The sequence below is a fragment of the Pezoporus flaviventris genome, unplaced genomic scaffold (genome assembly GCF_033815535.1).
Source record: "Pezoporus flaviventris isolate CSIRO_AGI_PZ_B2104156 unplaced genomic scaffold, CSIRO_AGI_Pfla_v1 ptg000081l, whole genome shotgun sequence".
NCBI classification, from domain to species: domain Eukaryota; kingdom Metazoa; phylum Chordata; class Aves; order Psittaciformes; family Psittacidae; genus Pezoporus; species Pezoporus flaviventris.
This window is the reverse complement of record NW_026892629.1, coordinates 2,707,047-2,723,956: the sequence shown is the minus strand read 5'-3', so window position 1 is coordinate 2,723,956 and position 16,910 is coordinate 2,707,047. Positions and strand designations below refer to the sequence as shown.

General features: G+C 37.1%; 1 protein-coding gene across 1 annotated transcript in view; it reads left to right on the top strand.

Annotated features, from left to right (window-relative positions):
• The window catches only part of ENPP3 (ectonucleotide pyrophosphatase/phosphodiesterase 3), a 41,804-nt gene that overhangs the window by 4,103 nt on the left and 20,791 nt on the right, over positions 1-16,910 (top strand). The window contains exons 3-13 of the mRNA XM_061474854.1: positions 1,749-1,871; positions 2,911-3,036; positions 3,969-4,029; positions 6,502-6,599; positions 9,226-9,305; positions 9,868-9,987; positions 11,095-11,204; positions 12,610-12,675; positions 13,551-13,623; positions 14,281-14,389; positions 14,553-14,681. Coding sequence (XP_061330838.1) covers positions 1,749-1,871; positions 2,911-3,036; positions 3,969-4,029; positions 6,502-6,599; positions 9,226-9,305; positions 9,868-9,987; positions 11,095-11,204; positions 12,610-12,675; positions 13,551-13,623; positions 14,281-14,389; positions 14,553-14,681 — 1,095 coding nt within the window. The remainder of the gene's footprint in view (positions 1-1,748; positions 1,872-2,910; positions 3,037-3,968; positions 4,030-6,501; positions 6,600-9,225; positions 9,306-9,867; positions 9,988-11,094; positions 11,205-12,609; positions 12,676-13,550; positions 13,624-14,280; positions 14,390-14,552; positions 14,682-16,910) is intronic.

The window sequence follows — 16,910 nt, the reverse complement described above, 5'->3', positions numbered from 1 at the left end:
AGTTCAAGGAAGCACAGCCTCTTTTCATTCTTAATTAACGCGTACTGAACTTCTTTACTTACTTATTCAGCATGTCTTAGCTCCTTCCGAGATCTTTCAATATCATGGGCCTAGCAAATAGGATGAGATGGAACTGTAATTGCTTTTGATAGTGCATATGTTGTATTATAACTTTCTGTGTAAAATATGTAGATACCAACAGCCTGAGTTTCACTGGTATTTACATGAAGAACTTGGTCATAGTTGTAAGTGAAAGATGGCACCAAATTAGCATGTTAACATTTTTGTGACTAACTGCAGGTGTTACAGAGGAAGCTTAAATAGGGACTAACTATTTCCTACTTTCATAACTAGAACTATTTGGAAAATATGAATTAGATACACACAATCTTATGCTGCGGAGTGGGAGTTGAAGCCTCAGCCCTGAGTGCCACACACCTTTTTGCAGTTGCATTTGCTATGAGGGCAGTGGGAAAGAGGAGCAAAAGGGTTCACAGTCCATATATGTACTGAGTCTTGTGGATGGAGTCACTAGGAGCTGGCAGTCTGTATGTTTAAAGATTAGCGCAGAGTTTGCATTTGGTGATAGTACAATTGATTCTGTTTATATATCAAAGTATATTTCCTTATAGCTCCTGTAATTTTACTGACTATTCTAAGTAAAAGTTAATGAGGTACTAAATTCCTGACCTTGCACAGTTATGTAAATGTTGTAAAGAAATTAGAAGCAAGAGTTGCCAATTATTTGGAGTATGAACAGTTGCATTTCACACAGAGGAAAAGGGTTATATTTTTATATTTTCTGACTTAGACTCATCATTCTGTACAATTTTAAACTGGGTAGACCACCTAAACAACTTTAAGTTGTATGCTAAACTTCAGCCAAAAAAAGCAAAGACAGACTGAGTATGTACATTTGTGAGAAAATGTAGGTCTTCCTTGACAGAACAGACTCCGCTCATGAAACACTTAACCCTCAATTTCTTCTTCCCATTGCTACTTTTGACAGATACACTTATGGTCATTATATATATTGTTATCCTAATTATTTGTAAAGCTTTCTTGCATTGAACTATAGTTGTTTATACAAGCTCTTAAACTGCAAGGTACAACATGAGAACTTTCTACATGTGAAACAAAGTGGCTAGCTTGAAAAAAATAATTTTAGCTCTATGTGTTTTCTGCACAATGGGTATTAAAGCCCAAATTCTGTAGGCAGTGCACCTGCAAAAGCATGAACTTTTTGGCAACTGTAACAGAATTGCACCAGCAAATCTGAGTAGTTGTACCTATAACTGTCTAACATTGAGTGGACAAGAAAGCTGGAAATACAGGTGTTCAGGGTGCTTCAGACTATTTCTGCAGTGCAAAGAATGCGGACAAAAGTCTTGTGGAGGCTAGTGTGGAACTGCAGGTCTTGTTTGGAGATTTGGACTTGTCCTCAGTTGTCCTCAGGTGTCCTTGGGAGCGCCAGAGATTTCCCTTCACCCTGCATGAAGGTGTCAGAGCTGTGGTGAGAAAATACATGTCTCTGTATCTAACTCGAGGCCCTTCATTTGGACCCTTTTCTTTCTTTCGATCAAAACAACCAAACTTGCAAATTTTCAAGGGATGTTGTAATAACTCAGGAAACAGATTTGGGAAATTACTCAGCATGTTTTTCCCCATAGTCCATGCCTGTGATCCATTCAACTGACTTGTCTTGGGCAGGGTTACCCAAGCACTCAGACTCTGCCTTCTCCTTACAGTCAGCTGCAGACACAAGTGCAATGAGCCACACAGGAAAGGGATGCCCGGCTGCCACTGCGACAGTGACTGCAGGGAGCGACAGGACTGCTGCTGGGACTATGAGGACACCTGTGTGGAGCCAAGTATGTTCCCCAACAGGCAGTACTCACTGGTTGCCGTTATGTTTTGGACTTGTTTTTTTTTTCACATGATAGTCATAAGAAAGGAATAAATTCTTGTATTTACATGGATATACAGAAGTTATGTCACATTCTGTCAGGGAGCAAAGGACATGTCAGTGTCGAGCTGCTTCTGAAATCAAATGGCTCTAGAGGTCCATAATTTGTTGGCCTAGCAGGACACAAAATCTTCTTGTGTCTTTCTCAAATCAAATCCCTGTAGTTTTGTCCCCCGTGGATAACTGAAGCAATTGCACTGCATATTTCCTGTCCCAGGTATACCTATGGATGACTGTAAGCAGAAACTGTAGTTTATCTTTGACCAGTGCACCTCTTGCACTTTTGAAAATGCATGGGTGTTTCCTGGTGAGGTGCAGTTTCCAGCCTCATACAGTGCTTGGTGGAGGCTTGGTGTTGGAGGAGTGTACTCATCTTCATTAGCCACAATGGTGTTGGAGGAGTGCACTCATCTTCCAAGGGACTGGCCTACCTCTCCACTGAGACCAGACTCTACTTACTCTTTCTGCTTTCCTGGCAGCTGCTTGAATGTTTTGTCATCCTTACCACTTCTTCTGCCCACTTCAGCCAAAAACATCTCTGTTCTTGCTGTCTGCTGGGACTTGCGTGCAAGAGCTGGAAAAGGACCCATTTCCTTCTCTTTGTTTTGTGTAGGAGAAATATGGGTTTAATTATTATTAATTTTTTTATCTTCCTGGAAGGGTGGAAGGCATTGTAGAAGGTGACTTTGGAAGCCTCTGTAAAATAAATTCTTCTGTGACTCAGTGTTACCATTCAATGGCTGCAGAAATAAGCTCTATGTGTTAAATGAAATCTTGAGTTTTCCTTTCAGAAAAAAAATTCTAAAACAACTCAAGCAGGCCATATAAATTATAGTTTAACAAAAACTTTTTTGTTTTCTTTGCCTGTTTGTGGGATTTCCACATAAAGGCGTTTACATAAGGTTCTGTGAAATGAATCATAATATTTTTCTTCCAATTTTGAGCCATATCTTGGGGGTGCACTAATTTCCGTTGTGGTGAAACACGGATACCTGGAAGTTACTGTTCCTGTTCTGATGACTGCTTGCAGGAAAAAGACTGCTGTGTAAACTACAACAGCATTTGCAAAGGTAAATAAAAAGTCAAAAAGATTTATGTATAAATAGTCCTGTGAAATAAATATATAGGCAAACATGGCAAATGTAAAGGTGGATGCATTTGTTTCTCAAGATTAGAGTCTTACAGTGACATTCTGGAAAATGAAAATATTTTGAAGTGAAGCTTTTGTTTTTTTTGACTTGGAAAAACTTTCTGAAGAACAATGTGAATGGGTGTCAATCATAAAAAAGACAAAATGTTTTGAATATTGCAGTAGTATACCAAATGAGATGGTTCAGGGTTGTTTCTTTTTATTAAAAATAGATGGAGACATATTTTCTGTTTTAAATTTCATACAATCCAAAGTACACATTGTAGTACTTTGTAATCTCTAAAATCTCCCATCTTTTTTATTACCAATAAATTTTCAGATTGGGTTTCTTATTTTTTACCTATTTATGAACATCTTTGTTCATGCCTGATTGTTTCATACAGGCTCCAGCTAAACACAAGGAATCGCACTGGTAAAATCATTATAGGAACGATACCTGAGGAGTATACTGGTGGCATAAAACAGAGTATTTGTTATCAGAATTCCTTTATATTGTGGGGTGGCAGATATTTCAGGCAACTTTTGCAAAATTATATTTGAAACTTAAATGCAAATTAGGCTAAACTGTCACAGTGATTTCTTCTCCATTTTATTTGTTTGCTTGTCTGTGTAATATGTGCCTTGTTCGTAACTTACAATTGTAAGCATTAGCCCTTTCAGGGTTTGAGGGCAAACCTATTAGAGGTTGCAATAAATGATTTCAAAAGGCATCTTTAGCCCTACATTTCTATAATTCCCTACTGGAGCAGAAGAAAATACGAGGAAGAGCTCTAAAAAGATCAACTTGGAAACTTCTTTGTTGTTTGCGTGTCGGTTTTAATGCAAACTCTGTATTTTCTTTTGTTCTTTTAGGTGAAATCCCTTGGGTAGAAGAGCCATGTGTACCACTTGAAACTCCTCAGTGTCCAGCTGGGTAGGATAAAAGAATTTTGTCTTCTTAGCAAATAAAATCACTGTGACGGTGAGAATTACTCCAATGGCCTGAAGCAGGTCTTTGTGAGATTTTCATATTTACTGAGAATAAGGTTCCTGCCTTAAGGAATATTCAGTAGAAGCAGTTTGTGGCTAGCAATGATTTTTCTTACTAAAAACTTTGTCATTTTGTTGCACATGCATTTATCATTTACAGTTTAGAGCAAAGTACAGAAGTTCAAATCCAGATTGAAAATCATTTTGCAAAGACCTGGAAAACTTGTTAAAGTTATCTAGAGTTCACGTATAGCGAATTGTTCATAGTCCATTTTATGTTACTATATTGTATCTGTGATAATTCAGATAAATCACATTACGCAAGCTGTAATAACTGTTAGAATCTGTGTCTGCAGTTCTTTATCTAGATTACAGGGGTTTGGTTTTTTTTTTTGCTTCATTTTTTTTTACTCCTTTTAATTTCAGATTTAAATCAGGAACTGTTTGATGCAAACTGCTTTTGTATAAAGTATTGGTACCACTGTAGTTCTGTGTTTTGGAAAGACCATTGAATAAGAAGCAAAGTGTAACAGTGATTACTGTAATCATGGTATGAATATATAACTTTTTTTTTAAATAGCCATCACTCAAAATATTACTCAAAAAATGGTTTGGAGTCAGTTACCAGTAACTTCATTTTATTAATCGTTTTCTCCCCCAGTATTTCCAGGCTTATTTAGAGAACCATCACTATAAATTAAAAATAGTTTGGGTTTTTATGTTTCTTTATATGTTTCTAAGGAGACTGTGGAATATATAATGATAGTTAACAAAAAGGCTGAATTTGCAGCACTAGATGACTTGATCCTGCTGATGTCACTTGGTGTTATGAAAAAAGGTGCTATATCACTGTCCTGGGTTCAGCAGTAGCAGTCATTTTTCTCCTTGGTAGCTGGTGCAGTGCAGTGTTTTGACTTTCAGCTCGGGAACAGAGCTGATAACAATGATGTTTTGGTTTGGCCAAGGACTTTGTGAGCCTCATGCTCTGCCAGGGAGGAGGGGAAGCCAGGAGGAAGCAGAGACAGGACACCTGACCCAAACTAACCAAAGGGGTATTCCATACCACAGCATGTCATGCCCAGGATGTAACTGGGAGTTAGCCGGAAGGGCTGGGTGACTGCAGGGTTGGAGGAGATATGGGTCGGTGCTTGGTCGGGCTGTGGGGGGGGGCGAGTTATCAGCTGGCTGGTGGTGAGATGTTGTATTCTCTTCCCTTGTTATTTCCTTTATCATTGTTATTGTTGGTGGTAGCAGCAGTGATCTGTGTTATACCTTAGTTACTAAACTGTTCTTATCTCAACCCGTGGGAGTTGCATTCTTTTCGATTCTCCTCTCCATCCCTCCGGGAGTAGGGGGAGGGAAAGAAGGGCGGGGAGTGAGTGAACAAGTTACCTGACTGGGTTTAAATCACGACAATCACCAGCACTTCCTAACAACTAATGCATTTTTTCCTAATAGCAGTCCTTTTAGGTTGGTTAAGAGAAAAGATGTTTAATAACTATGAAGTTTATTTTCACAGCTAGCACCTCCTAGTTAGAATTTTTATAACAAGAATTTAAACACTGTTCTAGAGATCGGCTGATTTTGTGTCTATTTTATCATACCTACTGTATGAAGTCAGATCTGAGGCTTTTATCCTTGTTTCTTTGGATAGTCTTACCCTAAGTGTATTAGCAGCTGCTGCATTCCTTTTGTAACTTTGAGTTCAGTTTGTCGGGGGCCTTGAGGCAAAGAAATATTCTCCAGTTCCATGAGAGCTGGGAAACTTGAAAGATATAATCCACAAAGAACATGGACTGCTTAGTGATGTCTTCATAAAGGGAATGTGGTAGAGTAGGGTGTTAGCTCAGACCTGGCATTACAAAGAGATTACATTTCTCAGCACTGAGGTTAATTGACCCTAACTGCTTGCTGGGTGGCTGCAGTATTTTTACAGTCTTTGTGCAGCTGTCCTAGAAGATTTTTTTAAGATGCATTAAGGGACAAGAGACAAAATTCAATTCATTGCAATGTACAGGAGTACTTCAGTTGTTCTATACTCTGGATTTGTACTGAGAGGCTAGTCTGCTGCATTTGTATTTATTTGTATTTGTAATTAAATATTTGTAAATAAAAGATTAACAAAACCTGATTTCTTTTTCTACTTTCTATATGTATTGAGTAGCTTGGTTTTATTCCACCAGGTGTTTTTTGTTTGTTTGTTTTGTTTCTCTTTCATTGTGTTTGTTTTTCAGGAGGATTATATATTTGCTTTCAAAACTGAACTCTGTTTATCGCTCCCTGTAATATTAGTTTTGAGCAGTACATGGAAATTCAAGATCCTGCTTTTAAAAATAGAATCTATATTGTTAAAGACCTCAACAAGGCACAAACACTCCGAACTCCTTTACAATGACAAACTCATATTTTCTTGTAGGTTTGATCTGCCCCCCCTTATCCTTTTTTCAATGGATGGGTTTAGAGCAGAATACTTGCAAACATGGAGTTCTTTGCTGCCAAATATTGAAAAACTCAGTAAGTTACCAAGAGTGCTTTGCCTGTTTTCTTTAGAAATCTGCATGCAACCTCTCCAGTCCATTTTACTGCTGTCATGAACATGTGTTGCTTATCAATGAGAAAATCACAAATCAGGTCTCCCTCATCAGTTGAGTATTTTCATTATTATATGTTCTACAGTAATTCTTACATTTGAGTACACAGCACATGTGGGGCTTTTTTGTACAAGGCTTCTAATGCTGATCAGCAGGTTTTAATTAAATAAATGGTTTGAAATATACTTTCAGATCCAGTTTAAGACTGGGAAAAAAGTTCCAAAGAAGGATTTCCTGCATTCTCTGTACTTCATTGAAAAATTCTAGCTGATAAAATCATCATTAACATATAATACAAAGAGAAAATTCATTGGGTTATTGGGAAATTTTCCTCAAAGATGCACTTTTTCAAGTCAGGTATTTTAAGATGTTAAAGAGAACCTGCGTGTTTAAAAGTATGCCAGTGAATATTATTATATTAGACTTAAACACAAAGTAATTTATGTATTGGTATAATTTAATATTTTGATATGATTGCAGCAAGGTTCAAGTAACTGCTTCCCAGTATTTGTTAATATTGGGAGAAAGAGTAAACTGAAGGCCTTTATCTTGTGCTGTAAAGGGCTCTAAAAAGTGAGACTCATTATTGCACCCTTCATTAAAATTTCCTGAGTATTTTAGATGTCAGGCCTCAAGATATTTTGTATCTGGACAAAATGTCTGATTATTTATTAATTTCTTCTCAGCAGCAAAAGTTCTAAATTGTGTTTGTGTCTGTTCTGAATATATCATATTCTATGTCCATTGTGATCATTTGAAAACTTCACATGGATGTTATAAAGTACTACATTTTACTGAATGGTTTGTGGATAATGAGGTTATCCAGAAACTTGAACTTGAAGCAGTGTGCAACCCTGACTTCGTGTACAAGCATTTTTTTCTTGGATGTCATTGTGACTTTGGAAGGAACTTTGGCATAAATCATGCTTGCAGAAGCCAGTGCTTAATCTTTTGAAACAGGTGAAAAGAAAATGCGAAACTGACAAAAGGCATGAAAATCATGCTATGTGTATGTTTCCACAAAGCCTTTCACATAAGAACAGATCTAATTCAGTATTACTCATATTTGTGATCAATTTTAATTCATGCTTATACTTCTCAGAAATCTACAGTGAAAAGGAAATGGAAATTCTTTGCAAAAGAAAAAATGTAACTCTGATGTGTAGCATAAAATATTTCCTTGCTATTAAGTCCATTAACCTAGGATTTTCAGTAGAGCTAATCAAGCTAATTGTTATAGAATACCTACACTGTGAATGTAGCTCTTTAGCTCTTTCACTGTTCAAGAGAAATCCATGAAAAATTATGGTGATTTTCTGATGTACTTATCAGTTATTCAGACCTTCTTTAAACACTATTTTTTTTTTTTTTTTCCTGTACCACACTGGAACAGTTTTGTTTAATAATTTCGGGCTTTCATTGCTTAGTTGAGATGGTTTAGTTAAAATCCATTTCTGTTCTTTGCCTGAAACATTGTACAGAGAAAAAATTGTTTTTGAGTCTGAACCAAATAATCATATGACTACAGCTTAATACAGAACTGTTTCTCCACATCAGTTAGATTTAAAAATGACATTAAGGCATTTTCCAGTCTTCACACCTTTGTTTTTGGATAAATAACTTGGATACTATGGTGGATTTAGATATTACAGATATTCAGGCATGGTAGGTGCCTTAAATTGCTGAAAAATGCACTATGTTTGGAGACAAAACAGGATACCTAGGTTGAGATTCAATCCAGAAAAGGACACCAGCATTTAGATGTGTTCTTGGATGTAGGTGTCTGCATATGAGATGTCTGCATGCACACTGTAGTCAGTTCATTTATGGTTAGTACGGTCTGTACAGCACAGTGCAAAAGTGAAGAGAGCAAGTCAGCTCAACTGACAGACAGAGAGGGTGCCACAGGACAAATTGTTGCCTTAACCTCTGTTTCTAGTATTCTTCAGAGTGCTGTGCCATATCCTAGGTGGCCTTTAACAGCTGTGACAGAAGAACACAGATCTCCCAGTGTTCTTGCATCAAAACTGCCAACTTTCATGCAGATATGTTGGATATCAGAGGATATCCTAAATGGTGCTGGGCTCCAGTGCTAAAGCAACTGAGTCCTTCCCATACATCTAGTCACCAGACAGCTCTCCACAATATCTTGCCTGGGCTGACCCCAGGCTTCAGTCTCCTTGTGTAAACGTGTATGTCTAATGCCATTTTGGATCTCAGAAGTATCTGAGACACTCATTTGTGTTGCCAGACGGGATGTAGAAGCAGCATCTGAATGCCGGGCAGGATCATTAAAGCTGTCTCAAATGGCCCTTGGCATCTACACTTCAGGCTGCTGAATTGAGTGTCTAGATCTATTGACTGCAATGGGGTGGTAAGGCTAACTCACAAGAAGACACCAAATGTCTGCATCTTAATTTGAAGTCCAATTTCTTTTCTAATCCCACAGTGACTGACTCTGGTGATTCTTTTTTACTTGTTTTCAAGACTGTTATTTTTCAATTAAAAAAGTGTAAACAAATATATATTAACTCCATGATCTGTTGCAGAAACATGTGGCACACATTCAAAATACATGAGAGCTGTTTACCCCACAAAAACTTTTCCAAACCACTATACTATTGTCACAGTAAGTGAGAATTTGCTATTTTTCATGTTCACTATCTGGATGACATAGGAAGGCTTTTTGGTGCCTATCTTTTTGTGGGACGTGGGGAAACTAGAGGGGCAAAAGAGACAGATGCTGAGATAGTACACGCGGGCATGATGTATGTGTCTATATATGTAAGCTATCTGCTTCTGGCCTGTGAACCAGTTGTTCCTGATCTTTGTCAGTCAAATTGGGTATGGGTGAGCATGGTTGAGGACACAGACATTTGGTAAGAGTGGGTGTTTGGGTTTGGCAGCTGATATACAGCCACATGGCATATATGGTGCTTAATCTATAGCACATCAGGTTTAAATTGGGCTGGGGAGAAAACAGGAAAACTCAAGGAAACTTGAAAAGGATTCTGAATTCATTGGCAGGAGGAGTATGATGATCTGTGTGAGTAAGGAAAACATGTTCAGCTTCTGTGATAAAACAGGTCTAAAAATAGTTGCAACACTGCAGCAGTGTGCCTTGCAACATACTTCAGGTTCCACTTGATTTCAAGATTCCGCATTTTTTTTTGTTTATTTTCATTTTTTAGGGATTGTACCCAGAATCTCATGGTATTATTGACAACAACATGTATGATGTAGACTTGAACAAGCATTTCTCACTTTCGTCGACAGAAAAATTCAACCCTTCATGGTGGAAAGGGCAGCCAGTAGGTTTATTCCTCGTCATGGTATTGTTTATGTCTAGAGTGCCTCGTGTGCCATATTATAAAACAAAATGAGAATAAAATGCAAAGCTATGTGATGTATTTGCAGTATGTGCTAATTGCCCGGTGGGCTTCATATTATAGGGTGCTTACAAAGCAGTTTGCTATCTGCTTATCTTATGAAAGTGAAAGAAATCTTAAAATGTCAATGCCAAGACTTAACAATTTCACTTAATGTGGCAGTTAGTAAAAAAGACTTAAATATTTTGGATAGTAAATATTTTGGAGAGTACTGCAGTGGATCTCTTGCCATAGGAAGCTCCAGTAAATTTTGGATATGGTTTTATTGTGGGGTCTTTTTTTTTTTGTTTGTCTTTTCACAACTAGCTACAAAATGAAATCTGAGAATCTACTTCCAAGTTATATTCATTTATGAATACATATACAGAGTACAGGCATACGAAAGCAAGGAAGAGAACAGCAAAGAGCTGAATTTCCAGCAAAATGAACACATATATTAACACATGGCACGTTTCATAATAAAACCCCCACCCTGATTGTACCTATGGTTATGATTAATATTATGTATTTACTGGAAGTATCAAGCTACTATTTATATATTTATTTACATGTATATGTATTTGTCTATGTGTGTATATATATATATATATATAACTATCTTTGGACATTGACCACCTTTCTAGGAAGCCTATTTCAGTTCCTGACCACCCTCTCTGTAAAGAAGTGTTTCCTAATGTAAATTCTGAACATTCTTGATGCAGCTTTGAACCACTGACATTTGTCATAGGAGAAAAGAACTTGTTGCCCATTTTGGAAATACTTGTATGATTTTTTTCCTACGTTGAGAATACCCAAGACATGGCAACTTTCTGGTTTCCATATTACTAATTTTTGTTCAGAATATATACGTTAAACAATCTTCAAATCAGATATGGTTATTAAGCAACTGTGTATTGTGTGAAAGAGGAAAGAGACATGCATGCTTGCAGCCCATATTTCTGATCCAATGATGTGTTTTTACGTTGGTGATCTGAGGACTTCCAGTGGTGTAAATGCCATAAAATCATTTGTTTGTATCTTTACCTATAGGTTTGGCTGACAGCAATGTACCAAAATTTGAAAGCAGGTACTTTCTTTTGGCCAGGTTCTGATGTTCCGATTAATGGAACATACCCCACCTTCTACAGTGAATACAATGGGTAAGTGTAAATTACTTGTAGTAAATTTGTAAAAAACTTGTAGTAAATTCCTGTAAATTACTCCAGAAATCCAAATTGCCTTATAACAGTTGAAGGAAATTAAGTGTAAGATTTTTAAACAACAGTTTGAGAGGTAAGTGCCTTCTCACATCCTTCTGGTTTATTTAACCATGAGCATATGGTTATAAATAAACCATATTTAACCATAACTACCAATACTAGTTGAAATTTTCAAAACCATTTAGGGAATTTGCAACGAGAAAGTCAAAGGGTACTGTATATTCTTCTCTCCTCGACAGTTTTGAGTTTCAGTCAACTGCAATCCACTGATCTCCCACTAGGAAAATGTCCTATAACTGATTAGTAGCCACTGCTGAGCTCTGCCATTGATTACCATATTTCCACACATAAAATCTACACATTCTATATGGCCCTTTAAAAATAGTTGTACTTGAGAATAAGCTTTCAGATAACTTCTGCCATAAGACAGTGAACACAAACTTGGAAGTTTGTATTTCCTATAGCACTATAGGAAACAGAAACTAATTGAAGAGATGATGCTGGATAAGGAAGCTACTGAAAGAAGATGAGCTCTAGATCAATTCCCTCTGGTCTTGTTTGTGTGTGATAATGTGCAGACTGCTGCTGAAAGATAGTTCTGTGTGTTTTGTCTAGTTAATTCACAGGCTACTCGTGAAAATATAGCAATTACCTTCATTGTATATATTTATTTGAATATGGAACACTGATATTAATAAATTATTTCTAATTTTTCATGTTGATTTCAGTAAATGTCCCATGATTCTGCACATTTACAAAGATAATCTAAAGCAAGTATATAAGTCTCTGTAGATAACAAAGGTTTGCAGTGATATGCATTTAGTATAAAAGCTGAGTACTGTAAGTAACTAACATAAATATTGTGCATGACTTTGGGAGAAAGCAAAGCTATCAGTGGGTGAATTCCTTCATAGGAGAAAAAACAGGACCTCAGAAAGATTTTGCTGGGCACATACTTGGTTTTAAAATATGAAAGTCTAAGGTTTATACGTGCTGTAAAGAATAAAAATTATTCTGACTTGTACTTCAAGCTTATGTCCTGAGCTCGAAATCCCTTTTTTCATACATATAAATATATGGGTCATCCCACCAACATCACGTTTGGGTTTGCTAAATCTGGGTCTGTCTAATTTAGCATTAAAAGTGAGTTATATTAAATAAAAAATAAGAATAATAAACCTGATTGCTTGTAACTTGTTAAGATGCATCATTCTTGAAATCCGTATTTGTGACTTTACTACATGACTAAAGGGTGGACACTTTATATCCTGGAATTAGAAGGGCTTATCAGAAAAGCCTTGTTAACATACTTTTGGTTTTTTTCATATTTTTTTTTTTCTTTCAGTTCAGTTACATATGAACAGAGAATTTCAGGAATATTGAAATGGCTTGATTACACCAAATCTGAGAGGTAACAGTAATATCTATCTGATTTGTGAAACTATAAGTTAGAAAGATTTTAATGCTTAGCAATTGAAATTTCAGTTGGTGTTTGTGAAACATGTAATCTTCCTCAGATAATTTGCTGAACTTAAGCCTGCTCTACAAGTACAGCTAGTCATTTAAAGGATAAGATTGTAGATAGTAAAGATGAAAAAGTGAACATATATCTGAATGGAATGTACTGTAATTTTTCTTTTATTGTTGTGTCTTTTTCCTTGGTGCATGGCCTAGAGGAAACATGGAACACGCAGTGTCTAGTCTAAGTGTATGGATGAAAGATCTCATATGGAAGATATTGCACAAGAAATGTTACATATCTGAAAGTAATTGCAGACAGTAATTCAGGATGAAAAGTAGATGTCTACTGATTGTGGTGCTCGACTTTGTGACATGTAACTAAGTGCAATCTTTTATATGATATCTTGTTAAAAAATTCCTAACATATTTGCAGTTAGGACATACTTTCTAGAGTCTCACTGCTTAATCAGGAAGAGATCCTTTAGGCAGTAGTTCCACTTATATCTCAAAGGAACAGCTTGCTTTGCTGTTTGAGATCTTCAAGATTTTCTGAGTGATTTCTGGATACCAATTAAAGATACTGGGTACTGTTTCTGAAATTATAATTTCAAATGGTCCAAGCTGATTAATTACAAAACTCAGAGGAAGCTGAACAATTATGTTTGCTGTATGGACTTTTATTAAGGTTTTAAGAAGTTATTTATAATTTGACTTTAAGTTTCGTGGGGTTTGGGTTTTTTTTGTTTATTTTTTTTTAATAAATGTTCTTTTATTGCTGTCTTCAAATTCTCATAATATTCCGTTCTTATTTATTTCTAACTTGAGGCCTGATTTCTACACTTTGTATATTGAAGAACCAGATTCTTCTGGACATTCGTTTGGACCAGTTAGTGGTGGTGTAAGTATTTTTTTGTGTTTTTCTAAATCACACTAAAAATGGTGCTGTACTATGAATTTCAGCAACTGTAAATCTGCTCCTGTAAATCAACAGCAAAGAACCATCCTCTGTGAATGGCTGCAGGGCAGGTAGTACTGGATTTCTCCCACATCACTTCAGTGGTGGTCAGTGGTTTTCTGTAGGAAGTTTAAAGGGACTATATATGAGAGAAAGGCACCATGCCTTCTTGGGTGCTACAATGGTCTTATAGATAATATGTGTGTGTAAATATTTTTTGAACACTTCTCAATGTTAATAAAATTTAGTATTCATACTAAAAAAATGTATTTAATGTCATAAATCTGTTTTTTTATATAAACTTGGGAATGAGGAACAAATTTGATCTGAATGTGTTAATCTTTTATTTTAATAAACGTGTTGTAAAGCGTTTTTCTAGGGTAATGGAAAAAAATAATTGTGACTCTGTAAGTCACATATTCTGTGATAGAACAATGGAACTCTGCACATAATTAATGATGATGGAAAAAGAAAGGAAGAAACAATGTTAAGAACCTGAAAACTGACAGAAAAGATGGCTTTTCAAACTTCGATGTTTACACTTAAGTGAGAACTTGAAATCAGAAACAAAAATTCTAACAAAACTGGTTTATCTCACAGGTACTTAAAGCCCTACAGCTAGCAGATCAAGCACTGGGGATGCTAATGGAAGGACTTAAACAAAGAAACCTGCACAAATGTGTAAATGTCATTGTTTTAGCTGATCATGGTAATGTATATAGTTATTTTTTCAATCTAAATTTTACTGAGACATTGTTTTATTTGTCTGTGTAGTATGTGTCCTTACTAGTTCTGATAGATTTTGTAATTCATTTTATCTTCCTTTCCATATATTGCATATAAAAAATAGCAGTTTCTATATTATCCTTCAGGGATGGAGTCGACCTACTGCACACAGTTAGAATATATGACTAATTACTTTGAACAGATGGATTTCTACATATATGCTGGGTCTGCATCTCGCATTCGAGCAAGAAATGTTCCGGAGGACTACTATACATGTAAGTGTGGATCAATCCTGGGATTGCGCAATCAATATAACAGGAACTAAATGAATAAATAGGGAAAAATGGATAAGCAGTAGTAATTAGCAGAGTGAACAGCTTTCTGTTCACTGAACCTGGCTTAAACATCCATGGAAGTTATTTTTAAGTTTTTGTTTGATTGTTTTCAAGAATGACCCCTTTAGATGAAATTGAAGGTTAGAAAATCTTTTTGCAGACTCTGATTTCCATTTTCTTGGCATGTGGAAAGATGAAGTAAAGATCGTTCTATTGTTTTGACCTGGAACTTGAGGTCTTTCGTAACTGCATTGCTCTTCAGATGTTTCTTGTGCAACATTGGCAGACTAAGACTTTTTCAAGCAGTGACTATTTCTAACCATGCATACAAAGTTGTGGAATCTGAATCTTAGCACATTGGGATCTAAGCCTTGGTTAGGCCCTTTAGCTAGTATTACAAAAGAACACAAAATTGAAACCATGTGAGCTGACTGTGACTTGGAATAGATATTGTGCTACCAGACTGGAAAAAAAAAATCCTCAGACTTTCTGTATGCAGGAAAAGAAGGAAAGAGGTAAAACCATGGAAGTGCTCTATTTAGTGAGTTTCTAGAATTCATAAAGTATTCTAAAATGCATAATTCTTTCAGATCTCAAATAAAAGCTGGGATCCCATTGTACTTCTTTTTAATCTTTTCTAATTGTATTTATATTTGTAGGCACAATATTTATACAACATGAAGCAGGCTTTCCTTGGTTTAAGTAAAAGTCTAAGACAAGAGCAGAGTAATGAGCAGAAGAGAGAAAAATGATGGGTTTTATGTGTCTTAATCTCAATGTAATTGTTGACACCTTTCCTCTAATGGTCTTCTTTTTTCTGAAGGAATTTTACTTCTGTAAAGTGCTCATATTTGTTTTTTAGACAGCTAACATCAAAAGGTTAAAATCAGTCTTTGAAATTGTGGAAGGTGAAAATCCTAAGATAGATTGAACTTTCCTCTGTGGCTGCTGCTGGAAGCACAAGACAAGTGCTCCAGGTCCAGTTCAGTGTAAAAATGGTTATACTTCAAACATTGAGACAAGAACAGTCCAGCAACAAATCACCACCGCTACTATCAGCTAAAACAATGATAAGGGAAAATAACAAGGGAAGAGAATACGATACCACCGGCCAAGAAAACGAGTTCCACCCGGAAGCCCCTGTCCTTCCGGGCAACTCCCAGTTACCCCCCACCCCGGGCATGACGTGCTGTGGTATGGAATACCTCCCCGGCTAGCCCGGGTCAGGCGCCCCGTCTCTGCTTCCTCACAGCTTCCCCTCCTCCCTGGCAGAGCATGAGCCTCACAAAGTCCTTGGTCAGGGTAAACATCACTTAGCAACAACCGAAAACATCGGCTTCACCAACACTGTTCTCAAAACTAGAAGTCAAAACACAGCACTGCACCAGTTAACACAAAGGAAAAAACATGACTGCTACTGCTGAACCCAGGACATTATCCACCCCTTATTCCATACCATTCACGTCGTGCTCAGATCCCACATTTTCAATACACCATCGCTCTCCCACATATATACATCCATATACATACAGACCAAGAGGAAAAAAATCATTTTCTTAGTGCATGGACCAATCCCTATAATGCTGCCGAGTCCATTCGGTCCATGATGTTCCAAGTTCATTCTCTGTTGGGATGATGGCTGGAGGGAAGTCAGGGCCAGTCGCTGGTGACCTGGAGACATCTAGTTGATGGGCTATAAAAGCATTACACAGCAGGCAACAGCATACAATTGAGTTCACTGGCTGTTTTGCACCCACATGCTTGCCAGGGAGACTAAAGGGCTGTGGGACAGGACATCTCTCTGCTTTACAGAGACCCTCAGTTGCCCCTGTACGCAAGAGAACAAGCAAAAAGGAGGCAAAAAGGGTGAAGCGAGATGAAGAACCAATGAATTCACCACCCGGTCCAGAATCTGATCAGGAGTCATCCTCACATGACGAAGAAGAAGAAGAAGTAACTTCTCGACCTCGGACCTCAACCGAGCTGCGGAATATGCGAAAAGATTTTACCCGTCAACCAGGGGAGCACATCATCACCTGGTTACTCCGATGCTGGGACAATGGGGCCGATGGTCACGAACTAGAAGGTACAGAAGCCAAGCAGCTGGGATCACTTGCTAGAGAAGGGGGAATTGACAAAGCAATTGCAAGAGAGAAAAAGTCCCTCAGC